Source organism: Oncorhynchus kisutch, linkage group LG18, assembly GCF_002021735.2.
Source record: "Oncorhynchus kisutch isolate 150728-3 linkage group LG18, Okis_V2, whole genome shotgun sequence".
Lineage (NCBI taxonomy): Eukaryota > Metazoa > Chordata > Actinopteri > Salmoniformes > Salmonidae > Oncorhynchus > Oncorhynchus kisutch.
In genome coordinates this window covers 14,577,861-14,605,503 of record NC_034191.2, presented here as the reverse complement: position 1 = coordinate 14,605,503, position 27,643 = coordinate 14,577,861, and the positions used below count along the sequence as shown (strand labels likewise).

The window sequence follows — 27,643 nt, the reverse complement described above, 5'->3', positions numbered from 1 at the left end:
GACTGTACACCATTAAGATTAATTGTCAGATTCAACAGAAGATCTCTTTGTTTCTTGGGACCTAGAACAAGCATCTCTGTTTTGTCCGAGTTTAATAGTAGAAAGTTTGCAGCCATCCACTTCCTTATGTCTGAAACACATGCTTCTAGCGAGGGCAATTTTGGGGCTTCACCATGTTTCATTGAAATGTACAGCTGTGTGTCATCCGCATAGCAGTGAAAGTTTACATTATGTTTTCGAATAACATCCCCAAGAGGTAAAATATATAGTGAAAACAATAGTGGTCCTAAAACGGAACCTTGAGGAACACCGAAATTTACAGTTGATTTGTCAGAGGACAAACCATTCACAGAGACAAACTGATATCTTTCCGACAGATAAGATCTAAACCAGGCCAGAACATGTCCGTGTAGACCAATTTGGGTTTCCAATCTCTCCAAAAGAATGTGGTGATCGATGGTATCAAAAGCAGCACTAAGGTCTAGGAGCACGAGGACAGATGCAGAGCCTCGGTCCGATGCCATTAAAATGTCATTTACCACCTTCACAAGTGCCGTCTCAGTGCTATGATGGGGTCTAAAACCAGACTGAAGCATTTCGTATACATTGTTTGTCTTCAGGAAGGCAGTGAGTTGCTGCGCAACAGCCTTCTCTAAAATTTTTGAGAGGAATGGAAGATTCGATATAGGCCGATAGTTTTTTATATTTTCTGGGTCAAGGTTTGGCTTTTTCAAGAGAAGCTTTATTACTGCCACTTTTAGTGAGTTTGGTACACATCCAGTGGATAGAGAGCCGTTTATTATGTTCAACATAGGAGGGCCAAGCACAGGAAGCAGCTCTTTCAGTAGTTTAGTTGGAATAGGGTCCAGTATGCAGCTTGAAGGTTTAGAGGCCATGATTATTTTCATCATTGTGTCAAGAGATATAGTACTAAAACACTTGAGCGTCTCTCTTGATCCTAGGTCCTGGCAGAGTTGTGCAGACTCAGGACAACTGAGGTTTGGAGGAATACGCAGGTTTAAAGAGGAGTCCGTAATTTGCTTTCTAATAATCATAATCTTTTCCTCAAAGAAGTTCATGAATTTATCACTGCTAAAGTGAAAGTCATCCTCTCTTGGGGAATGCTGCTTTTTAGTTAGCTTTGCGACAGTATTAAAAAGGAATTTCGGATTGTTCATATTTTCCTCAATTAAGTTAGAAAAATAGGATGATCGAGCAGCAGTAAGGGCTCTACGGTACTGCACGGTACCGTCCTTCCAAGCTAGTCGGAAGACTTCCAGTTTGGTGTGGCGCCATTTCCGTTCCAATTTTCTGGAAGCTTGCTTCAGAGCTCGGGTATTTTCTGTGTACCAGGGAGCTAGTTTCTTATGAGACATTTTTTTTGTTTTTAGGGGTGCAACTGCATCTAGGGTATTGCGCAAGGTTAGATTGAGATCCTCAGTTAGGTGGTTAACTGATTTTTGTCCTCTGGCGTCCTTGGGTAGGCAGAGGGAGTCTGGAAGGGCATCAAGGAATATTTGTGTTGTCTGTGAATTTATAGCACGACTTTTGATGTTCCTTGGTTGGGGTCTAAGCAGATTATTTGTTGCAATTGCAAACGTAATAAAATGGTGGTCCGATAGTCCAGGATTATGTGGAAAAACATTAAGATCCACCACATTTATTCCATGGGACAAAACTAGGTCCAGCGTATGACTGTGACAGTGAGTGGGTCCAGAGACATGTTGGACAAAACCCACTGAGTCGATGATGGCTCTGAAAGCCTTTTGGAGTGGGTCTGTGGACTTTTCCATGTGAATATTAAAGTCACCAAAGATTAGAATATTATCTGCTATGACTACAAGGTCGGATAGGAATTCAGGGAACTCAGTGAGAAACGCTGTATATGGCCCAGGAGGCCTGTAAACAGTAGCTATAAAAAGTGATTGAGTAGGCTGCATAGATTTCATGACTAGAAGCTCAAAAGACGAAAATGTCATTTTTTTTTTTGTAAATTTAAATTTCTATCGTAAATGTTAGCAACACCTCCGCCTTTGCGGGATGCACGGGGGATATGGTCACTAGTGTAGCCAGGAGGTGAGGCCTCATTTAAAACAGTAAATTCATCAGGCTTAAGCCATGTTTCAGTCAGGCCAATCACATCAAGATTATGATCAGTGATTAGTTCATTGACTATAATTGCCTTTGAAGTAAGGGATCTAACATTAAGTAGCCCTATTTTGAGATGTGAGGTATCATGATCTCTTTCAGTAATGACAGGAATGGAGGTGGTCTTTATCCTAGTGAGATTGCTAAGGCGAACACCGCCATGTTTAGTTTTGCCCAACCTAGGTCGAGGCACAGACACGGTCTCGATGGTGATAGCTGAGCTGACTACACTGACTGTGCTAATGGCAGACTCCACTATGCTGGCAGGATGGCTAACAGCCTGCTGCCTGGCCTGCACCCTATTTCATTGTGGAGCTAGAGGAGTTAGAGCCCTGTCTATGTTGGTAGATAAGATGAGAGCACCCCTCCAGCTAGGATGGAGTCCGTCACTCCTCAGCAGGTCAGGCTTGGTCCTGTTTGTGGGTGAGTCCCAGAAAGAGGGCCAATTATCTACAAATTCTAACTTTTGGGAGGGGCAGAAAACAGTTTTCAACCAGCGATTGAGTTGTGAGACTCTGCTGTAGAGCTCATCACTCCCCCTAACTGGGAGGGGGCCAGAGACAATTACTCGATGCCGACACATCTTTCTAGCTGATATGCACGCAGAAGCTATGTTGCGCTTAGTGATTTCTGACTGTTTCATCCTAACATCGTTGGTGCCGACGTGGATAACAATATCTCTATACTCTCTACACTCGCCAGTTTTAGCTTTAGCCAGCACCATCTTCAGATTAGCCTTAACGTCGGTAGCCCTGCCCCCGGGTAAACAGTGTATGATCGCTGGATGATTCGCTTTAAGTCTAATACTGCGGGTAATGGAGTCGCCATTGTGCCAACTTGTATTCCTTAATGATCTCACCTCTCTCCACAGAGAAATATTTAATTAGATCTGCTCAGACATCCAGCAAGTCTCCTGGCAAATTACTGCATTTTGTATAGCTGAATATTGTAATTGACTGTTTATCCCCACAACGGTTCAAACGTGTCCCTGTTGTACACCATCAGAGTCGCCCTTACCAGAACAGAGCCTTCTCAGCGCAGCCGTTGTCTCTTTGTTTCTTAAACTATAGATGATGGGATTTATAACAGGAGTCAGGAAGCAGTTAACAATAGATATCAAGATTATAACTTTACAGTGAATGTTTTCAGATGTGGCACTGATGTAGACGCAGGAGTGAGCGAGGTAGAAGGGGAGGACGACAGTGAGATGTGCGGAGCAGGTAGAGAAGGCTTTCATACGGCCCTCTGAAGATGCAATCTTGCAGACGGCTACAAGGATTCTGAAGTAGAACCAAATAATGACAGTGAACGGGAAATAGATCGCTAAGCACACACAAGAGCCACGTCGATCAAAAAGGTTGTGTCCGAACAGGACAGTGAAACTACAGGAGGAAGGTCACAGAACCAAAAATGTATTTTGATGCTACAGATGCGTAATTGTGCTGCGAAAATGACACAGAAGACAGTTAAACTGAGTCCAGATGCCCATGCCGCTGTAGTCAACAGACCGCACAGTCTCTTAAGATAATGCTGCTGTAACGTAAGGGATTGCAGATGGCGACATAGCGGTCATAGGCCATGACACACAGCAGCATGCTCTCGACGGTTTGAAATGACAAATACACATACAACTGGAGGAAACACGCTGAGTAGGAGATCGTTCCACAAACTCACTGCTATCATCTTAGCCAGAACACTGGTCGATACCACAATGTCTACGAGGGACAGATGGCTGAGGAACATGTACATGGCTGACTGCAGCTTGGGGTCTGTCGCCACCAGGGTAAGTATGATGAGCTTTCCAATCAGGATCATCAGGTAGACCACCAATAGGAAGATGGCCAGCTCTAGGTAGACGTTTTTCAGCCCGCTCTCAACCCCAATGAAGAGGAATTCAGTCACAACTGTCACGTTGGCTTGAAGGCAAGAGTCTTCTGGAGGTCAAGGAAGATCATTTTACTAAGGGGCACAATATCAGCATTTGCATGAGAAAGACAGAAATAGTTCTTATTTTGTATGAGACACTTACTTTCTACATTTTGAAAGCTGTATTCAGGGCATTTATGTTGTTCACACGCCAGAGTTTCATATTATTTGGACTATTTCTGTGAACAGACACAACAAAAGACATACAAACATGAATAATTAATCTCTATAGTATGAACTACATTTAAAAATAAACCATTTTGAATAGCCATTGATGCAAATGATGAGTTGATGAATCTGGTATTGAATTAGCCCAACAACAGCAATGGTTTGAAATGCCTACCACCATACATTAACACTTACCGTCTGTGTACTGTACACAAAACAATGCGGCTTAATACAGTTTGCAAAAAATAATTAACTTAAGAAGACTTCATTCACAGAAGAAATTAGAAAAGATCAAACACCTGATAGTGGGTTGACAATATGACTGACTAGTTTATCTCAATGTACAGGTCATCATGTGGACTTGATCTCGAGACCAAGTGTTGTGTTTCTGTTGTCCTGTCGATTTTATGGCCCTCCTGCAGTTCCCAGGGGCTTCCACACACCTTCTCTGAATGCAAGCTCTCTCCTAGTTCAGAACATAGTTGGTTTCCTGGGATTATTCCAGCCAATCAGGGTTTCACACAACAGTAGGCCTAATAACTCCCAAGCATGCATTGATTGGTAAAACGTGCATGGCATTCGTGGCAGATGAGAGCAGAGCTAAAAACCTTTTTTTTTTAAGACCATATTCTATGCCACCCTTCCCATGTTGCATTATTATGCCTCTGATTTTTTTATTTGACTAGGTAAGTCAGTTAAGAACAAATTCGATGACAGCCCAGGAACAACGGCCTGTTCAGGTGCAGAACGACAGATTTGTACCTTATCAGCTCAGGGGTTTGAACTTGCAACCTTCCGGTTACTAGTCCAACGCTCTAACCACTAGGCTACCCTGCCGCCCATGATTGAGAGGGGTTTGGGTTAAATGCAGGAAACACATATCAGCTGAATGCATTCAGTTGTACAACTGACTAGGTATCCTCCTTTCCCTTATGACTGGAGCACATCGTTTCTGATTAATTATGTCCAACACTTCATTTTGATCCTCTAAAATGTCTATATGCGTTGATAAATGTTCAACAAACTCCTTTGGCTAGTTAGATATTAACTGCAAATGTTGATATAAAACAATCAGTTGTGTTGCCAGCAGGGAGTTGGACATGTCCTTTTAAATGATGTCAAGCCCTGACCTTAGAGATTCTTATTATTCTCTATGTTTGGTTAGGTCAGGGTGTGACTTGGGTGGGAAAGTCTATGTTTTCTATTTCTTTGTTTTGGCCGAGTGTGGTTCCCAATCAGAGGCAGCTGTCTATCGTTGTCTCTGATTGGGGATCATATATAAGTTGTCATTTTCTGTTTGGGTTTTGTGGGATCTTGTTTTCTGTTTAGTGTCTGTACCTGACGGAACTGCGCGCTTTTGTTTTCACTTTGGTTATTTTGTTTGAGTGTTTTTTGAAAATAAATATTATGAACACTTTCCACGCTGCGCTTTGGTCCACTCCTTTCGATGAAAGCCGGTACAAATGATGCTTAAATGTGTGTGATAGTTTTCAAATCTGAAAGCTTAAGTCAATATCAACCCGAAATGTAGAGACATTGGTTTTACCTTGCGGAGTAAACTTTTACCATGTCTAAGTAACAGAATCATATTCTCCAATTCAGACCTGCCCATTCATTGTTAAATAATAACATCTATAAACTATCAAAATAAAAGAAGTCTCCATATACAAACTCCCAGCAACTCATTGGGTATTTACCAACGTTTCGGTATCACTGTATGTTCCCCAGGGTCAATAATAATGAGATGTAAACATGGTGCATTATGGAATAACCGTATTGAAGACAGGAGTTTCAGGACAGAAGCCTTTATCGGTTTGTTCCTGAAACTGTAAACAAGTGGATTCACAAAAGGAGTTAAAACATAGTTGACAATAGACATCAAGATGATGACGTTGAGATGAATATGATATGATTTAGCACAGATGTAGACACATGAATAATAACAATGTAGAAGGTAATGACAGCAATGAGATGAGAGGAGCAGGTAGAGAAATCTTTTTTCCCGCCCTTCAGATGTGGCAATTTTGCAAACAGATTTGATGATTTTACAATATGACCAAATTATGACAGTGAATGGAACATACATCACAAATAAAGCACATGCGAGGACCTAATCTATCAAAAATATTGTTTCCAACTTGACAATGTAACAGTCGGAGGATAATCACAAAACCAATACATTATCTGATGACTACTGAAAGGTAGTTTTGATGCAAGAATGACAGTCAATGCTGGAAGCCCATGTTGTTGAGGCCAGGAACATACACCTTGATTGTCATGATGCTGTTGTGGCGTAAAGGATTGCAGATAGCAACATAGCAGTCGTAGGTCACAGCACATAGGAGAAATCCCTCTGTAGTTTGGAATGTCAAATAGGTATGCATCTGCAAGAAGCGACCCGCAAATGAAATGGACACATCATTCCACAAACACACTGATATCATTTTAGGTAGAACACTGGTGGTTATCACAAAATTGGTGAGAGACAGATTACAGAGGAAAATACACACTGAAGTTTGGAGTGATGATCACCAGAGTGACGATCATGTTGTTGCCGATGACGAACATGATGTATACCAACAGAAGAAAGATGGCCAGCTCTGTGTAGATCTCCTTGAGACCCAGTTCCCGTCCATCTAACAGGACATCTGAAAACAGGCTCACGTTGAACTCCAGTGGTTGAAAAAACATCTGAAAAACATCATGAGAGGAATGAGATTTTCATCTAAGAGCATGCCTCCACAAAGCACTGTCTAAAACACATACTGGTATATATTTACATAGCATATAGTTGGACACAGTGTAACTTAAAGGAACAGATTGTTAAGTTGTATAGTTGTTATGACATTATTATGAACATGTCAAACATCTGTATGCAGTAGTTTCACATACACACAGACACACAGACACACAGACACACAGACAGACACACAGACAGACACACAGACACACAGACACAATACAAAACATTAAGAACACCTGCTTTTTCCATGACATAGACTGACCAGGTGAATCCAGAGGAAAGCTATGATCCCTCATTGATGTCACTTGTTAAATTAACTTCAATCAGTGTAGATGAAGTGGAGGAGACAGGTTAAAGAAGGATTTTTAAGTCTTGAGACAATGGAGACATGGATTGTGTATGTGTGCTATTCAGAGGGTCAATGGGCAAGGCCAAAAGACTTAAGTGCCTTTGGTAGTAGGTTCCAGGCGCAACGGTTTGTGTCAAGAACTGCAACGCTGCTGGGATTTTCACAATCAACAGTTTGCCGTGTGAATCAAAAATGGTCCACCACCCAAATGACATACAGCCAACTTGACACAACTGTGGAAAACATTGGAGTCAACATGGTCCAGCATCCCTGTGGAACACCCTCGACACCTTGTAGAGTCCAAGCCCAACGAATTCAGGCCGTTCTGAGGGCAGGGGAGGGTATACTCAGTGTATAGTGTAACTTTAAAAAAATTGAAGAGTGACAGAATTTACATGATAACATAATGAAATTAATGCCTTTTCTTAAGGCTGAGGATTATATAAGAGTTAGTTTGATAGTTGTTCAGGTAAAGAAGTTTCACCATTAGACAAAGGCTGCAAATTCCAAAGCAAAGAATTGTTTGGAATCAGTTGATAATGAAATAGGACACTGCTTATGTTCAATTAAGTCAAGATTCACTATTAGAAAATAAACCTTACTGTCAAGCAACAGTGTCCTTGTACGAAAACTCATATTTCTTACTCGTTTTGGGAGAAACAAGCCTGAAACCTTGATCAAAGACTACTGACACCAGGTGGAAGCCATAGGAATTGCATCCTGGGAGGTAGATATCATTATTTCCTTATACTTTCCATTGTAAGGGCACGGGCTCTCAAAAAATAATAATTCCTGTTGGTTATTCTTTGGATTTATATTGTATATTGTGTTATAGTCTCCTACATTATTTTTTAAAACATTTTTACAATCTTAAGTGTTTCCTTTCCAATGATAACAATTATATGCATATCCTGGCTCCAGGGCCTGAGTTAAAGGCAGTTTACTTTGGGCACGTCAGTCAGACAGGAAGTGGAGAAATAAGGAGCCTTATGAAGTTAAAGGCAATGCTACCAAACACTAATTGAGTGTATGTAAACTTCTGACCCACTGGGAATTTGATGAACGAAATAACATTTCACGTTCTAAAGTGGTGATCCTAACTGACCTAAAACAGGGATTAAATGTCAGGAATTGTGAAAAACGGAGTTTAAATGTATTTGGCTAAGGTGTATGTAAACTGCCAACTTCATCTGTAACTGCCTGGAGCTCAGAACCTGAAGCAAGGATATGCATATTCTTAATACCATTTGAAAGGAAACACTTTGATGATTGTGGAAATGTGAAATGAATGTAGGAGAATATAACACATTAGATCTGGTGAAAGATAATTCAAAGAAAAAAACATATTTTTTGTACCATCGTTGAAATGCAAGAGAAAGGTCATAATTTATTATTCCAGCCGTGGTGCCATTTAGATTTTGGCAACTAGATGGTGGCAGTGTATGTGCAACGTTTTAGACTGATCCAATGAACCATTGTATTTCTGTTCAAAATTGTGTATAAAGGCTGCCCAAATGTCCCCAAAAATCTTGTTGCAACCCCTATTACTAGCCTGTTCAACCTCTCTTTCATATTGTCTGAGATTCCCATAGATTGGAAGGCTGCGGTGTTCATCCCACTCTTCAAAGGGAGAGACACTCTAGGCCCAAACTGCTGCAGACCTATATCTATTCTTTGGGCGTCAGGGTAGCCTAGTGGTTAGAGCGTTGGACTAGTAACCGGAAGGTTGCAAGTTCAAATCCCTAAGCTGACAAGGTACAAATCTGTCGTTCTGCCCCTGAACAGGCAGTTAACCCACTGTTCCTAAAAATTCTACCTTGTTTCTACCTCGACCATTTTGAATCCCACCTACCTTCTCCACTATGCAATCTGGTTTCAGAGCTGGTCATGGGTGCACCTCAGCCACACTCATGGTCCTAAATGATATCATAACTGCCATTGATAAGAGACATTACTGTGCAGCTGTATTCATTGACCTGGCTAAGGCTTTCGACTCTGTCAATCACAACATTCTTATTGGCAGGCTCAACAGCCTTGGTTTCTCAAATGATTGCCTCGCCTGGTTCACCAACTACTTTTCTGATAGAGTTCAGTGTGTCAATTCGGAGCGCCTGTTTTCTCTGGCATTCTCTATGGGGGTGCCATAGGGTTCAATTCTCGGGCAAACTTTTTCTCTGTATACATCAAATGTAGCTCTTGCTGCTGGGGATTCTTTGATCCACCTCTCCGCAGACGACACCATTCTGTATACCTCCTGTCCTTCTTTGGACACTGTGTTAACTTACCTCCAGACGAGCTTCAATGCCATACAACTCTCCTTCCGTGGCCTCCAACTGCTCTTAAATGCAAGTAAAACTAAATGCCTGCTCTTCAACCGATCCCTGCACGCACCTGCCCGCCCGTCCAGCATCACTACTCTGGACGGTTCTGACTTAGAATATGTGGACAACTACAAATACCTAGGTGTCTGGTTAGACTGTAAACTATCCTTCTAGACTCACATTAAACATCTCCAATCCAAAATTAAATCTAGAATTGGCTTCCTATTTCGCAACAAAGCATCCTTCACTCATGCTGCCAAACATACCCTCGTAAAACTGACCTACCAATCCTCGACTTCGGCGATGTCATTTACAAAATAGCCTCCAACACTCTACTCAATAAATTGGATGCAGTCTATCACAGTGCCATGCATTTTGCCACCAAAGCCCAATATAATGTTCTTGTTACTTACAACCTCATGCTAATCACATTGGCCTATGTTAGCTCAACTGTCCCGTGGAGGACCCACAAATACTGAAGAGGTTCAATTGTTTAACTTTGGTCAAAACGTTTTGGGTTGCCTTCCACAAGCTTCCCACAATAAGTTGGGTGAATTTTGGCCCACTCCTCCTGACAGTGTAACTGAGTCAGGTTTGTAGGCCTCCTTTCTCGCACATGCTTTTTCAGTTCTGCCCACAAATGTTCTATAGGTATGAGGTCAGGGTTTTGTGATGGCCACACCAATACCTTGACTTTGTTGTCCTTAATCCACCATTTTGCCACAGTTTGGAAGTGTGCTTGGGGTCATTGTTAATTTGGAAGACCAATTCGCAACCAAGCTTTAATTTCCTGTCTGATGTCTTGAGATGTTGCTTCAATATATCCACATAATTTTCTATCCTCATTTTGTGAAGTGCACTAGTCCCTCCTGCAGCAAAGCACCCCCACAACATGAAGCTGCCACCCCCGTGCTTCATGGTTGGGATGGTGTTCTTCGGCTTGTAAGCCTCACTCCCCCTTTTTCCTCCAAACATAACGATGGTCATTATGGCCAAACAGTTATATTTTTGTTTCATCAGACCAGAGGAAACTTCTCCAAAAAGTACGATCTGTGTCCCCATGTGCAGTTGAAGCCGTAGTCTTGCTTTTTTTATGGCGGTTTTGGAGCAGTAGCTTCTTCCTTGCTGAGCGGCCTTTCAGGTTATGTCGATATAAGACTCGTTTAACTGTGGATATAGATACTTTTGTACCTGTTTCCTCTAGCTTGTTATGGTTGCAATCCCGATATCGGGATAAGTGTCATCAAGAACCGCTGAATGGCATATTTATATTTTTGACAACTTTTAGTGCACTCTACTCCTAAAGGAAATTCTATACTTTTTACACCATACATTTTCACTGACACTCAAAAGTACTTTATATTATGAATGCTTAGCAGGACAGGAAAATGGTCCAATTCACACACTTATCAAGAGAACATCCCTGTCATCCCTGCTGCCTCTGATCTGGCGAACTCTCTAAACACAAATATTTTTTGGGTAAATTATGTCTGAGAGTTGGAGTGTGCCCCAATCAGCAAATGAAAACAAACTAGAAAATGGTGGCGTCTGGTTTGCTTAATATAAGGAATTTAACTTTTGATGCTTAAGTATATTTTTTGCAAATACATTTACTTCTGATTCTTAAGTACATTTAACCAAGTCCTTTTAGACTTTTACTCAAGTAGTATTTTACTGGTTGACTTTCACCTTTACTTGAGAAATGTTCTTCTAAACACTATTTTTGCACACAGAGGGAGTGAATGCAATTTATTATGTGACTTGTTAAGCTAATGTTTACTCCTGAACTTATTTAGGATTACCTTATAACAGAGGGGTTGAATACTTATTGACTCAAGACATTTCAGCTTATATTTTATTATTAATATGTAAAGATTTCTAAAAACATATTTCCAGTTTGACATTATGGGGTATTGTGTGTAGGCTAGTGACACCAAATCTCAATTGAATCTATTTTAAATTCAGGCTTTAACACAACAAAATGTGGAAAAAGTCAAGTGGTGTGAGTACTTCCTGAAGGCACTGTATAGAAAGCATGTAAACATTATTACATTATTTAATGACTACTGTATGTACATAGCGCAGCAGTCTCTAAGGTGCAGGGTAGAGTACCTGTTGGTAGCCAATAAGTGACCGTGTCTAAGGTTCAGGACAGGGCGGAGGCCGGCTAAAGATGGAAGCTCTTTATCAGTATCTCTGTTCCAGGTTGGCTCTATAGAGTGAATCCGTTACAGGTGAGTGGAATTTCTGGCCATCAGTGACAAACTCTCAATTCACCTGAAAACCAGACCTTCAGAATTGGATTTGCAGACCCTCAGGCTTGGATTTGAGCATCCCTGCAACGTCCCTCTGCGTTTTCAGCTAACAGACACTAGAGGTCTCAATTGAGATGCCATTTTGACTGGCAACAAGGTAACGACTAGGCACAGACAGGAAAGCCTGATTAACAACGTATGCTCATCATCACCTTTACGGTTCCCTCATTCATACCTCCTAATATCTGACAGAACATAACCATTAAAGGGTAATGAAAACAATTATTTAAACTTCATATTCATCATCTCCATCACCATCCCAACATCAAAATATGTGAAAATGGCAAAACATAACCTTTAGAGGGAAATATTGCAATTGCTGCCACAACTATTTCTGCTCATTGCCTGCACATAATTGGTTCAAATCACAAGATACACAGGAGATGATGTCATCAGAAACACTTATGTTCCTCCATCTTTTTCACTACAACACATAGAAATGCTCCATTTTCACATACTGTATGTTGATGTTGGGCTGGTGCTACAGATGATGAATATGTTAGAAAAGTACCTTGAACACAGCTTTTAAGACTGGTATGTGTTGAAATCCATTTTCATATACTGTAAGTTGATGTTGGGCTGGTGCTAGAGATGATGAATATGTTAGAAAAGTACCTTGAACACAGCTTTTAAGACTGGTATGTGTTGAAATCCGTTTCACATACTGTATGTTGATGTTGGGCTGGTGCTAGAGATGATGAATATGTTAGAAAAGTACCTTGAACACAGCTTTTAAGACTGGTATGTGTTGAAATCCATTTTCATATACTGTAAGTTGATGTTGGGCTGGTGCTAGAGATGATGAATATGTTAGAAAAGTACCTTGAACACAGCTTTTAAGACTGGTATGTGTTGAAATCCATTTTCACATACTGTATGTTGATGTTGGGCTGGTGCTAGAGATGATGAATATGTTAGAAAAGTACCTTGAACACAGCTTTTAAGACTGGTATGTGTTGAAATACGAACCATTTTATTTTGGCTGTTTTAGGACCAGAATAATCAAGCCTTGATTTACAAAGTAATCTCTGTATTAAGAGTGTGTAACTTTCCGACAGAGTATTTGTATAATTTTCTGCCTCAATGACTTTGTTTGCAAGCCGTAGATAATTGGATTCAAATGAGCAGGGACGACATGAAATAGAACAGAAGCCAGTTTTCTCAAATATGGATAGTTTGGAAAGCGATGCAGTATGATGGTTAGAAACCCACTCCACAGCATAATGAGATACACCACCAGGTGGCTTGCACAGGTCTGCAACGCTCTGTTGTTCAGCTCTTTGCTTTTCTTGGTCCAGCAAATCACAGCAATCCTGATATAAGTGACAGCGATGCTTCCCATTGATGAAGTAAAGAGCAGCACTGTGAAAAAGAGTCCATAGATGTTGTTGATTGAAACGTTCTCACAGGATAGCTTGAACAATGATGCATTGTCACAATAAACATTCTGAATGATTGAACTACAGCGGGAAAGCCTTATGGTGAGACCCAGTAGGACAGACACTAACACAAGTGAAGCCCCCCAAGCAGACACAGACAGCGTAACTACAGTTTTGGTTGTCATTATGGACATGTACCTTAACGGGTAACATATGGCCACATACCTGTCAAAGGCCATAATGATCAGTATCATATGTGAGGCTGATCCAAACATGTGACTGAAAAAGGCCTGAGCAACACATTGGCTGTACGTGATAAACCTCTCAGTTGAAACAATGTCAGCCATGAGGCGAGGCAACAAGACAGTGTTGCCAATCAGATCATTTACAGACAGGTTACAGAAGAGGATATACATTGGTTGGTGCAAATTTCTTTCTTTGATGATGACTACCAGGACACCAATGTTAGACACAAGGAGGGAGAGATAAACAAACAGCATGGAGAAAAAAATTGGATACATGAATGTCTGTGAGAATTCAAAACCCTGGATTTGAAGGATATGGCTTGGAAATGACATGTTGTTGTCCATCCTTTTAGCAACGCAGGGCGAACCTGAAAAAAGAAGACATACAAAACTAAAAACTATTATTATAGGCAGTAAATACAGCTTTTAGCACATGCTGTTTGTATCCTTTTTTAATGCTGCTAGTGATTTGAATACCTCAATAACACATTTGACAGAGTGAGTAAGAATACCACAGTTGCAATCAGTCAAGAGGAAAACCTATAGAAAGGTTGTCCTCTAAAGCCATACCTTTACCTTGCTGAAGAGAGTGAGAATCCTGCCACAGGCATCGGCCACATCCTTTTTATCTAAAACACATCCTTAATTTGATGTCAATCAAGTCACGTGATTATCAACCAATGGCGGTCGGGGCCATTTATTTCTATTACAGCATATTGGATGACTGTGATTCATATTCCATTCACCCAGCTCAATGTAACATCGATAGGTTTAGGCTACTATATGATACTCTAATTTTCCCTATACCCATCATGAGGTTGTTACAACCTAGCCTATGAATGAAAGTTTACAACGTAGGTGCACAGGTCAAGAGAAGAATGAGTGCAATCAAGGTGATAGACAGTGACACATTCAATACCGCCTTGCACACTCTTGCATATAGCTGATATAGGGTGTAATTATTAGTCCAACTGTTGCAAATATAAGTTTCTATTGGACAAATTCAGGTATGTTTATCCCCATTTTTTTCCGTTTGCTTCCATTTTTAAGAAACTTTTTTCAACGGAATCGGCTGAATAAATACACACTTGATCACGCGAAAACACAGTTCACTTTCATAGCAGTCACATACAAACATGCTTGTTAATTCCTTCTCGCATCTACGCGCTCTCCTCCTTTCATCTTTTCCATTGCTTGTGGACTTCAGTGCACAATACATCAGCTGTCTGTCACATCAGCTAACCACTACACACAGCCTACATCGTTGTCACCATATTAGCTAAAGTGACGTCATAGTGAATATAACTACGAGAACTAACGTGTTAGTAAACCCACTACAATCATGCAGTCAGCAAACAGTTTAGCAGGCACACCAGCGGGCCACAGTGGCAATAAATTCATAAAACCAAAAGCTTACCTTGACTTGGAACAGTTCCAGTGTTGGATAGCCATAGCCAGCTAGCTAACATAGCATCCCTCTCTGTTTGGTGTTTGAGGGGGCTAAACTAGATAGCTGCGTTCGCTAGCTAAGTAGGTGAAAGTGAACTAAATACAATAAAATATAGCTAGCTCTCTCGCTCTCTCTCTCTCTTGCTTCTCCTTTCTTTTTAAATAATTTAAAACTGTTCAACTACTGTCTTTCTCCCTCTGAGTCAGCTACCCACCACATTTTATGCAGGGCAGTGCTAGCTAGCTGTAGCTTATAATTTCACTACTGGATTCATTCTCTGATCTTTTGATTGGGTGGACAACATGTCAGTTCATGCAGCAAGAGCTCTGACAGGTTGGAGGATGTCCTGCGGAGGTTGTCATAATTACTGTGTAAGTCTATGGAACGGGATGACAACCATGAGCCTCTTAGGTTTTGTATTGAAGTCAATGTATCCAAAGGAGGATAGAAACTTGCTGTCCTCCGGCTACACCATGGTGCTACCCTACAGAGTGCTGTTGAGGCTACTATTGACCTTCATTGCAAAACAGTTCGTTTTAATTAATTATTTGGTGACGTGAATAGATTTAGTATAGTTTTATCGAAAAAGGATAACTTTTTAAACATTTCACTATTTTTATTTTTGCGAAACTCACTGAGGAGGATGGTGCTCCCCTTCCTCCTCTGAGGATCCTCCATTGTTATCACCATGTGAATTTTCACGTCATAGTCTCGAGCTATACTTAGGCTGATTGAAATGACAACTCATCTTGAGTTGCATTAAAGATTTTGAAAATATTGTATGAGGGATTACTAACGGAAGCCATCTGGCAACTAGATGTTGAATGATATTGTGTAGCTGTTTGTTAGCCTGGTCCTGGATCTGTTTCCACCGTCTTCATTGTCTCACCATGCAGGCCAACATGGCTGGTTGGTGTGACAATTGCTCCATATAGGAGTTGAATAGACAGCACAAAAAGTTTTGGGACCAGACTAGCTGTAAAATCAAATACTGATATTTTATACTGATATTGTAAGTGATTTAATTATTCTGGCCTTCACCCTGCTGTAGCCCAGTATGTGTCTGAGATAATGTACATTGGTTGCTGCATTCAGTCGTTATGGTACATAGGGTTTAATTATCGGTAAACTAGACTGTGCATTATATGCTCAATGTGTATAAATATGTAACAATTTTATGGATGGTGCCATAGGGATGTACTGGTATACTCTCAACAATGCCTTAGATCTATCATGTTGTGCCCTCGATCAGTGAAATGACAAATGTTTCCGCCTGCCTGCAAGCCCTCTTTGAATTATATCATTTCACTGTAAATTACCCAAGTGGAGCAAGTGCATACTTCTGATATGGACAGCGGGTCAAGTGATAGTGACCTGACATTGTTTTCCGTTGTTGGTCAAGCTGTACAAGGACAAGTAGAACTAATGAGCGCCCTGATCACTATGTACTGTAATGTTGAACAAATCAGGCTAATAACAAAGGGTTAATTACTGTATCTAAGATCCCTAAACTCTAATTCCCACCAGGGAAAGGAACAATGCAATGAAGAGGAAAACACTAGTGGATGTCAAAACAAATTAGTATGGCTACATTTCGTGTATAAAAAAGTAGGTGTGCATTATCCAAACTGTTTTATATAAAAAAGTAGGTGTGCATTATCCAAACTGTTTTATATAAAAAAGTAGGTGTGCATTATCCAAACTGTTTTATATAAAAAAGTAGGTGTGCATTATCCAAACTGTTTTATATAAAAAAGTAGGTGTGCATTATCCAAACTGTTTTATATAAAAAAGTAGGTGTGCATTATCCAAACTGTTTTATATAAAAAAAACTAAGTGCTCAAACTTTTGGGGCTTGTGGGCCACGGGCCGAACAAATAGACATTATGTATTTAGAAATATAAAAGATAAACAATACCTTTTTAGGGTTTTTAAACAATAGCTTTTTAATAAGGATTCATAAAATCACACTGTAAATTGTAGCCGTATAACATGACACCTAACAACACATTCTTATTACCAGTATTAATGCCATGCTCTGGAACTTTGGCAACTACAACGTATTTTTCTGACACCTCCCAGTTTGGTATGGATGTGTAAACGTGTATAGTAGTTAAAATATGCATAATAATATTTTAGCAGAATCACTGTCTTACCTCAATACCCACAAAATCCCTAGTTTGAAGGAAACCGTTTTTCAGGAAGCTGTGTTGTGCCACTTTCCCTTCCTTATTCCCCCATGTGGGCCAACCCCCTGGCAATTTGAGTTTGACCAACAAGCTTGCCATATGAGTGACAGCTAGTAAGAGGCACATCAAGCACAGACAGGAGAGGGAAAGAGAGAGCATAAACGTGGTGCACATATCTGCACATAATGTGACGTAGTATGCCATTTTAGTAGACCACTTTTGGCTTGCTACTTTCAGAACTACTGGCTAAAAAGTATACAAAAGAATCTCTTTGAAAGATGTATAAAAATAACTACCAAATTTCAAAAAGGCACCTTGTGTATTCAAGTTCTCTAACTCTCAATAGAGAGTTGAGTTCCTAAAAAAATGTCAAATGTATACATATTTTACATACATAAGTCGTCACGGGCCAAAATATATTTTATTTCGTATTTTTTGGGGGAACTTAGACGGGGACTCAATTTACTACAATAAAACAAAAGAGGATTGTAAAATCAGATTCTTAACCTTCACTCATTAAATCAGATAGTCCTTTAGAATTAATTAACAAGAACTTCCATCTAGTTGTATTCATGTTTTCAATCATACAATTATGAAGAATCTCCTGATGTTGTCTTTTGAGCACGACTGAAGGCTTTGTATCCTCTTCTCAGTTGGTGGGTGAATTTCTATTTGAACTAATATGGTTCTGTAAAAGACCAGAATACCTAGAACATAACATCTTATTGAGAAATCCCGATAAAGCAATGTTTAGTACAGTGCCTTGAGAAAGTATTCATACCCCTTCCACATTTTTTTTGTGTTACTGCCTGAATTCTTTAACCTCTGTCAACCTCTGTCAAATTGATTGTTGATAGTTGCTTGACAACCATTTTCAGGTCTTGCCATAGATCTTCAAGTAGATTTAAGTCACAACTGTAAATGGGCCACTCAGGAACATTCACTGTCTTCTTGGTGAGCAACTCCAGTGTAGATTTGGCCTTGTGTTTTAGGTTATTGACCTGCTGAAATGTGAATTAATCTCCCCGTGTCTGGTGGAAAGCAGACTGTAACAGATTTTCCTCTAAGGTTGTGCTTAGCTCCATTCTGTTTATTTTTTATCCTGATGAACTCCCCCCATCCTTAACAATTACAAGCATACTCATAACATGATGCCGCCACCACTATGCTTGAAAATATGGAGAGTGGTACACTCCAAATTAATTTTCCCCTAACACAACACGTTGTATTCAGGACAAAAAGTTAATTGCTTTGCAACATTTATTGCAACATTGCTTTAGTGCCCTGTTTAGGTTAGTATTTTGGAGTAACTATAATGTTGTTGATCTATCCTCAGTTTTCTCCTACAGTAGCTTGTGAAAGTATTCACCCCCCTTGGCATTTCTCCAATTTTGTTGCCTTACAAAATGGAAATGAAAGCGTGTTTTTTTTGGTGGTTTGTATCATTTGATTTACACAACATGCCTACCACTTTGAAGATGCAAAATATGTGTTATTTTGAAACAAACTAGAAATAAGACAAAAACAATTGAAAATGAGCGTACATAACTATTCAACCCCCCAAAGTCAATACTTTGTAGATCCACCTTTTGCAGCAATTACAGCTGCAAGTCTCTTGGGGTAAGTTTCTATTAGCTTGGCACATCTAGCCACTGGGATTTTTTCCAATTCATCAAGGCAAAACGGCTCCAGCTCCTTCAAGTTGGATGAGTTCCGTTGGTATACAGCAAACTTTAAGTCATAGCACAGATTATCAGCTGGATTGAGGTCTGGGCTTTGACTAGGCCATTTCAAGACATTTAAATGTTTCCCCTTAAACCACCCAAGTGTTGCTTTAGCAGTATGCTTACGGTCATTGTCCTGCTGGAAGGTAAACCTCCATCCCAGTCTCAAATCTCTGGAAGGCTGAAACAGGTTTCCCTTAGGAATTTCCCTGTATTTAGCGCCATCCATCATTCCTTCAATTCTGACCAGTTTCCCAGTCCCTGCCGATGTAAACATCCCCCCAGCATGATGTTGCCACCACCATGCTTCACTGTGGGGATGGTGTTCTCGGGGTGATGAGGGGTGTTGGGTTTGCGCCAGGCATAGCGTTTTCCTTGATGGCCAAAAAGCTACATTTTAGTCTCATCTGACCAGAGTACCTCATTTCATATGTTTGGGGAGTCTCCCACATTCCTTTTGGAGAACACCAAATGTGTTTGCTTATTTTTTCTTTAAGCAGTGGCTTTTTTTCTGGCCACTCTTCCGTGAAGCCCAGCTCTGTGGAGTGTACGGCCTAAAGTGGTCCTATGGACAGATACTCCAATCTCTGCTGTGGAGCTTTGTAGCTTTGGTGTATTTGTTGTCTCTCTGATTAATGCCCTCCTTGCCTGGTCTGTGAGTTTTGGTGGGCGGCCCTCTCTTGGGATTTTTGCAATGGATTTAATGGTGCTCTGTGGGATGTTCAACGTTTATGATGTTTTTTTATAACACAACCCTGATCTGTCCTTCTCCACAACTTTGTCCATGACCTGTTTGGAGAGCTCCTTTGTCTTCATGGTGCCGCTTGCTTGGTGGTGCCCATTGCTTAGTAGTGATGCAGACTCTGGGGCTTTTCAGAACAGGTGTATATATAATGATATCATGTGACAGATCATGTGACACTTATATAAAGTCCACCTGTGTGCAATCTAACTACTTATGTGACTTCTGAATGTAATTGGTTGCCCCATATCTTATTTAGGGGCTTCATAGCAAAGAGGGTGAATACATTTGCATGCACCACTTTTCCATTTATAAAAAAAAAAAAACATTTTTCGAAACAAGTAATTTTTTCCATTTCACTTCACCAATTTGGACTATTTTGTGTATGTCCATTACATGAAATCCCAATAAAATCCCATTTAAATTACAGGTTGTAATGCAACAAAATAGGAACAATGCCATGGGGGATGAATACTTTTGCAAGGCACTGTATCACAGCTATTAAACTCTGTAACTGTTTTAAAGCCACCGTTGGCCTCATGGTGAAATCCCGAGCGGTTTCCTTCCTCTCCGGCAACTGCGTTAGGAAGGATGCCTGCTTCTTTGTAATGACTGGTACACCATCCAAAGTGTAATTTATTACTTCATCATGATCAAAGGGATATTCATTGTCTGCTTTAAATTTTTTTTACCCATCTACCAATAGGTGCCCTTCTTTGTGAAGCATTGGAAAACCTCCCTGGTCTTTGTGGTTGAATCTGTGTTTGAAATTCACTGTTTGACTGAGAGACCTTAGAGATAATTGTATGTGTGGGGTGCAGAGATGAGGTAGTCATTCAAAACCCATTTTAAACACCATTATTGCACACAGCGTAAGTCCATACAACTTATTATGTGACTTGTTTAAGCACATTTTTACTACTGAACTTATTTAGGCTTGCCATAACAAAGGGATTGAATAATTATTGACTCAAGTAATTACATTTTTCATTAATAAAACAATCATAATTTAAAATGATGGGGTATTGTGTGTAGGTCAGTGACAAAAAGACATCTAAATGTAATTGATTTTAAATGCAGGCAGTAACACAGCAAAATGTGGGGAAAGTCAAGGGGTTTGAATACATGTTTTTGAAGAAGTAATTCCCCACCAATTCAGTGTGTTTGTGAAGGATGGTCTATCAGTGGGTAAAGTGAGGATAGTCAGTCAGCGGCATGGAGTCTTCCATCCCTCAGGATCCTACAGTACTCCCCCAGTCATGAGAGAGGTTCTGGTGGCCTCGCTGTAACCCAATCATCCACTAACAATGACCAGAGCTTGATTCAACTAATTAACCACCTCCCCATCTAATAGAGCTCTCTCTCCTGGGTGGGATGATTAACCTATCCCTTCTGACCATTCCCCAGTTCTATACAGCACTTTGGTAAAGAGGCCCGCTTGTCTCCACTGCAATCCCATCGGTCAGTGTCCACATATTCCCTTATCCCCTCTAGTTTTAATAGAAACTTAATAAATGTTTCTCTCTGCGGACATCCTGACACGTCAGGAAGGAAGGGGGAATAGAGACGAGCAGATATTCAATATTCACTTTTAACATATGATTATATATCTGTTCTGAAGGAGCATCAACATGGATACTATGGTTAGAGCAGGCCTGGGCTACAGCATGGATAATGCAATAAGACACTGTTATGATTAGCAGATTAGCAGATACATTTCTGCAGATACATTTCTCTCTATTGAAATGCATTGGACATTTGAGATATCAAATATGTGTAATGTGTAATGCTACCAAACTATAAGGCAGAGGTCTAATTTGAACTTGTGCCTCAGTGGTATTTTTTATCAACATGCTTCATTAGCGAGAGACTCCAATAACTGGCAAGAGGTTTCTGAAGTCCCAATGGATTAATTACAACAAGAGACAGTTAATGAGACATCATTAAATCAGCTCTCTACGGTGTTCATTAATACATGTTTTTGACACCAAGATGACACAGTCTCTTCTAGCTGATGTAATCAATGGAATTAAGTAGCAACAGTGAACTAACTGTATTAGATAAATAATGGTCAAAACATGGAATACGAGATGGGGCCTTTATAAGACAGTAAAAGTTCAAAAGAGACATCCTGACTTGTAACAGAGAGTATTATAATTATAAAACATATATCAATAACTTGTTTTTAGATGTCAATGATATTTAAAAATAAACTACGTCTTACTGTATTGGATATTGTATAAGGCATCTGAATGAGACATGAGCTCCCCCACAGGTAACAAAACACTGGGGTGGTCTCTCTTCATATTTGACAGAGATGCCCACCGACAGCAAGACACATCAATCTCACCAGAGAACGCATCAGAGTGAGATAAACAGCGTCCCCTGTACTAGTAGCCAATGTATCGGATGCTGTCTGGTCAAAAGGAGCGTGACTTGACTTTATCCCATGAGATAAATTGCAAATTGAATGACAATTTCGAGACAAGAAAGATGAATAGTTTTTTTCTTTTTTTTGAGAGTTGAATATTTTCTATTGGAATGCACACCACTGTGTAGGCAAACCGCTGAATGACATCACACTGTCTCCTACCATTCATCAAGTGGAATGGAATGAAGTGGAGTGGAATGAAGCTGGAATGATTTGGAGTGGACCAACGTGTGCAGGTAGCCTACTTTTTGAAGTGATTTGTTTGACAATCAGACGAAAACATCATGCCTGGTTGTGTTCATGCCACATAAAACAACAAGTTAATTGGCATGTCTTTATTTTTTTAATGTAAACTTTATTTAACTAGGCAAGTCAGTTTAAGAACAAATTCTTATTTACAATGATGGCCTAGGAACAGTGGGTTAACTGCCTTGTTCAGGTGATTTTTACCTTGTCAGCTCTGGGATTCAATCTAGCAACTTTTTGGTTACTGGCCCAACACTCTAACCACTAGGCTACCTAGTGGTTACTGGCCCAACGCTCTAACCACTAGGCTACCTAGTGGTTACTGGCCCAACGCTCTAACCACTAGGCTACCTAGTGTTACTGGCCCAACGCTCTAACCACTAAGCTACCTAGTGGTTACTGGCCCAACGCTCTAACCACTAGGCTACCTAGTGGTTACTGGCCCAACGCTCTAACCACTAGGCTACCTAGTGGTTACTGGCCCAACGCTCTAACCACTAGGCTACCTAGTGGTTACTGGCCCAACACTCTAACCACTAAGCTACCTAGTGGTTACTGGCCCAACACTCTAACTACTAGGCTACCTAGTGGTTACTGGCCCAACGCTCTAACTACTAGGCTACCTAGTGGTTACTGGCCCAACGCTCTAACCACTATGCTACCTAGTGGTTACTGGCCCAACGCTCTAACCACTATGCTACCTAGTGGTTACTGGCCCAACACTCTAACCACTAAGCTACCTAGTGGTTACTGGCCCAACGCTCTAACCACTAGTCTACCTAGTGGTTACTGGCCCAACTCTCTAACCACTAGGCTACCTAGTGGTTACTGGCCCAACACTCTAACCACTAGGCTACCTAGTGGTTACTGGCCCAACACTCTAACCACTAAGCTACCTAGTGGTTACTGGCCCAACACTCTAACTACTAGGCTACCTAGTGGTTACTGGCCCAACGCTCTAACCACTAGGCTACCTAGTGGTTACTGGCCCAACACTCTAACCACTAGGCTACCTAGTGGTTACTGGCCCAACACTCTAACCACTAAGCTACCTAGTGGTTACTGGCCCAACACTCTAACTACTAGGCTACCTAGTGGTTACTGGCCCAACGCTCTAACCACTATGCTACCTAGTGGTTACTGGCCCAACGCTCTAACCACTATGCTACCTAGTGGTTACTGGCCCAACTCTCTAACCACTAGGCTACCTAGTGGTTACTGACCCAACGCTCTAACCACTAGGCTACCTAGTGGTTACTGGCCCAACGCTCTAACCACTAGGCTACCTAGTGGTTACTGGCCCAACACTCTAACCACTAAGCTACCTAGTGGTTACTGGCCCAACGCTCTAACCACTAGGCTACCTAGTGGTTACTGGCCCAACGCTCTAACCACTAAGCTACCTAGTGGTTACTGGCCCAACACTCTAACTACTAGGCTACCTAGTGGTTACTGGCCCAACGCTCTAACCACTAGGCTACCTAGTGGTTACTGGCCCAACACTCTAACCACTAGGCTACCTAGTGTTTACTGACCCAACGCTCTAACCACTAGGCTACCTAGTGGTTACTGGCCCAACACTCTAACCACTAAGCTACCTAGTGGTTACTGGCCCAACACTCTAACTACTAGGCTACCTAGTGGTTACTGGCCCAACGCTCTAACCACTATGCTACCTAGTGGTTACTGGCCCAACGCTCTAACCACTATGCTACCTAGTGGTTACTGGCCCAACTCTCTAACCACTAGGCTACCTAGTGGTTACTGGCCCAACGCTCTAACCACTAGGCTACCTAGTGGTTACTGGCCCAACACTCTAACCACTAAGCTACCTAGTGGTTACTGGCCCAACACTCTAACTACTAGGCTACCTAGTGGTTACTGGCCCAACGCTCTAACTACTAGGCTACCTAGTGGTTACTGGCCCAACGCTCTAACCACTATGCTACCTAGTGGTTACTGGCCCAACGCTCTAACCACTATGCTACCTAGTGGTTACTGGCCCAACACTCTAACCACTAAGCTACCTAGTGGTTACTGGCCCAACGCTCTAACCACTAGGCTACCTAGTGGTTACTGGCCCAACACTCTAACCACTAAGCTACCTAGTGGTTACTGGCCCAACACTCTAACTACTAGGCTACCTAGTGGTTACTGGCCCAACGCTCTAACTACTAGGCTACCTAGTGGTTACTGGCCCAACGCTCTAACCACTATGCTACCTAGTGGTTACTGGCCCAACGCTCTAACCACTATGCTACCTAGTGGTTACTGGCCCAACACTCTAACCACTAAGCTACCTAGTGGTTACTGGCCCAACGCTCTAACCACTAGTCTACCTAGTGGTTACTGGCCCAACTCTCTAACCACTAGGCTACCTAGTGGTTACTGGCCCAACACTCTAACTACTAGGCTACCTAGTGGTTACTGGCCCAACGCTCTAACCACTATGCTACCTAGTGGTTACTGGCCCAACTCTCTAACCACTAAGCTACCTAGTGGTTACTGGCCCAACACTCTAACTACTAGGCTACCTAGTGGTTACTGGCCCAACGCTCTAACTACTAGGCTACCTAGTGGTTACTGGCCCAACGCTCTAACCACTATGCTACCTAGTGGTTACTGGCCCAACGCTCTAACCACTATGCTACCTAGTGGTTACTGGCCCAACACTCTAACCACTAAGCTACCTAGTGGTTACTGGCCCAACGCTCTAACCACTAGTCTACCTAGTGGTTACTGGCCCAACTCTCTAACCACTAGGCTACCTAGTGGTTACTGGCCCAACACTCTAACCACTAGGCTACCTAGTGGTTACTGGCCCAACACTCTAACCACTAAGCTACCTAGTGGTTACTGGCCCAACACTCTAACTACTAGGCTACCTAGTGGTTACTGGCCCAACGCTCTAACCACTAGGCTACCTAGTGGTTACTGGCCCAACACTCTAACCACTAGGCTACCTAGTGGTTACTGGCCCAACACTCTAACCACTAAGCTACCTAGTGGTTACTGGCCCAACACTCTAACTACTAGGCTACCTAGTGGTTACTGGCCCAACGCTCTAACCACTATGCTACCTAGTGGTTACTGGCCCAACGCTCTAACCACTATGCTACCTAGTGGTTACTGGCCCAACTCTCTAACCACTAGGCTACCTAGTGGTTACTGACCCAACGCTCTAACCACTAGGCTACCTAGTGGTTACTGGCCCAACGCTCTAACCACTAGGCTACCTAGTGGTTACTGGCCCAACACTCTAACCACTAAGCTACCTAGTGGTTACTGGCCCAACGCTCTAACCACTAGGCTACCTAGTGGTTACTGGCCCAACGCTCTAACCACTAAGCTACCTAGTGGTTACTGGCCCAACACTCTAACTACTAGGCTACCTAGTGGTTACTGGCCCAACGCTCTAACCACTAGGCTACCTAGTGGTTACTGGCCCAACACTCTAACCACTAGGCTACCTAGTGTTTACTGACCCAACGCTCTAACCACTAGGCTACCTAGTGGTTACTGGCCCAACACTCTAACCACTAAGCTACCTAGTGGTTACTGGCCCAACACTCTAACTACTAGGCTACCTAGTGGTTACTGGCCCAACGCTCTAACCACTATGCTACCTAGTGGTTACTGGCCCAACGCTCTAACCACTATGCTACCTAGTGGTTACTGGCCCAACTCTCTAACCACTAGGCTACCTAGTGGTTACTGGCCCAACGCTCTAACCACTAGGCTACCTAGTGGTTACTGGCCCAACACTCTAACCACTAAGCTACCTAGTGGTTACTGGCCCAACACTCTAACTACTAGGCTACCTAGTGGTTACTGGCCCAACGCTCTAACTACTAGGCTACCTAGTGGTTACTGGCCCAACGCTCTAACCACTATGCTACCTAGTGGTTACTGGCCCAACGCTCTAACCACTATGCTACCTAGTGGTTACTGGCCCAACACTCTAACCACTAAGCTACCTAGTGGTTACTGGCCCAACGCTCTAACCACTAGTCTACCTAGTGGTTACTGGCCCAACTCTCTAACCACTAGGCTACCTAGTGGTTACTGGCCCAACACTCTAACCACTAGGCTACCTAGTGGTTACTGGCCCAACACTCTAACCACTAAGCTACCTAGTGGTTACTGGCCCAACACTCTAACTACTAGGCTACCTAGTGGTTACTGGCCCAACGCTCTAACCACTAGGCTACCTAGTGGTTACTGGCCCAACACTCTAACCACTAGGCTACCTAGTGGTTACTGGCCCAACACTCTAACCACTAAGCTACCTAGTGGTTACTGGCCCAACGCTCTAACCACTAGGCTACCTAGTGGTTACTGGCCCAACACTCTAACCACTAAGCTACCTAGTGGTTACTGGCCCAACGCTCTAACCACTAGGCTACCTAGTGGTTACTGGCCCAACGCTCTAACCACTAAGCTACCTAGTGGTTACTGGCCCAACACTCTAACTACTAGGCTACCTAGTGGTTACTGGCCCAACGCTCTAACCACTAGGCTACCTAGTGGTTACTGGCCCAACACTCTAACCACTAGGCTACCTAGTGTTTACTGACCCAACACTCTAACCACTAGGCTACCTAGTGGTTACTGGCCCAACACTCTAACCACTAAGCTACCTAGTGGTTACTGGCCCAACACTCTAACTACTAGGCTACCTAGTGGTTACTGGCCCAACGCTCTAACCACTATGCTACCTAGTGGTTACTGGCCCAACGCTCTAACCACTATGCTACCTAGTGTTTACTGGCCCAACTCTCTAACGACTAGGCTACCTAGTGGTTACTGACCCAACGCTCTAACCACTAGGCTACCTAGTGGTTACTGGCCCAACGCTCTAACCACTAGGCTACCTAGTGGTTACTGGCCCAACACTCTAACCACTAAGCTACCTAGTGGTTACTGGCCCAACGCTCTAACCACTAGGCTACCTAGTGGTTACTGGCCCAACGCTCTAACCACTATGCTACCTAGTGGTTACTGGCCCAACGCTCTAACCACTATGCTACCTAGTGGTTACTGGCCCAACACTCTAACCACTAAGCTACCTAGTGGTTACTGGCCCAACGCTCTAACCATTAGGCTACCTAGTGGTTACTGGCCCAACACTCTAACCACTAAGCTACCTAGTGGTTACTGGCCCAACACTCTAACTACTAGGCTACCTAGTGGTTACTGGCCCAACACTCTAACCACTAGGCTACCTAGTGGTGACTGGCCCAACGCTCTAACCACTAGGCTACCTA

At 42.1% G+C, this 27,643-nt stretch overlaps 1 protein-coding gene and 1 pseudogene across 1 annotated transcript; both read right to left on the bottom strand.

Moving 5' to 3' along the window:
* Positions 1 to 3,124: 3,124 nt before the first annotated feature.
* Positions 3,125 to 4,427, bottom strand: LOC109909480 (olfactory receptor 1M1-like; annotated as a pseudogene).
* Positions 4,428 to 11,757: 7,330 nt separating this feature from the next.
* Positions 11,758 to 14,236, bottom strand: LOC109909481 (olfactory receptor 52E4-like). Its single transcript, XM_031795261.1, has one exon. It carries the CDS (start codon positions 13,937 to 13,939, stop codon positions 13,004 to 13,006), a length of 936 nt encoding a protein of 311 aa, XP_031651121.1. The 5' UTR covers positions 13,940 to 14,236; the 3' UTR covers positions 11,758 to 13,003.
* Positions 14,237 to 27,643: the final 13,407 nt, after the last annotated feature.

Coding starts and splice junctions, on each gene's coding strand:
- LOC109909481 (XM_031795261.1), bottom strand. CDS start 13,939: ATGGACAACAACATGTCATTTCCAAGCCATATCCTTCAAATCCAGGGT.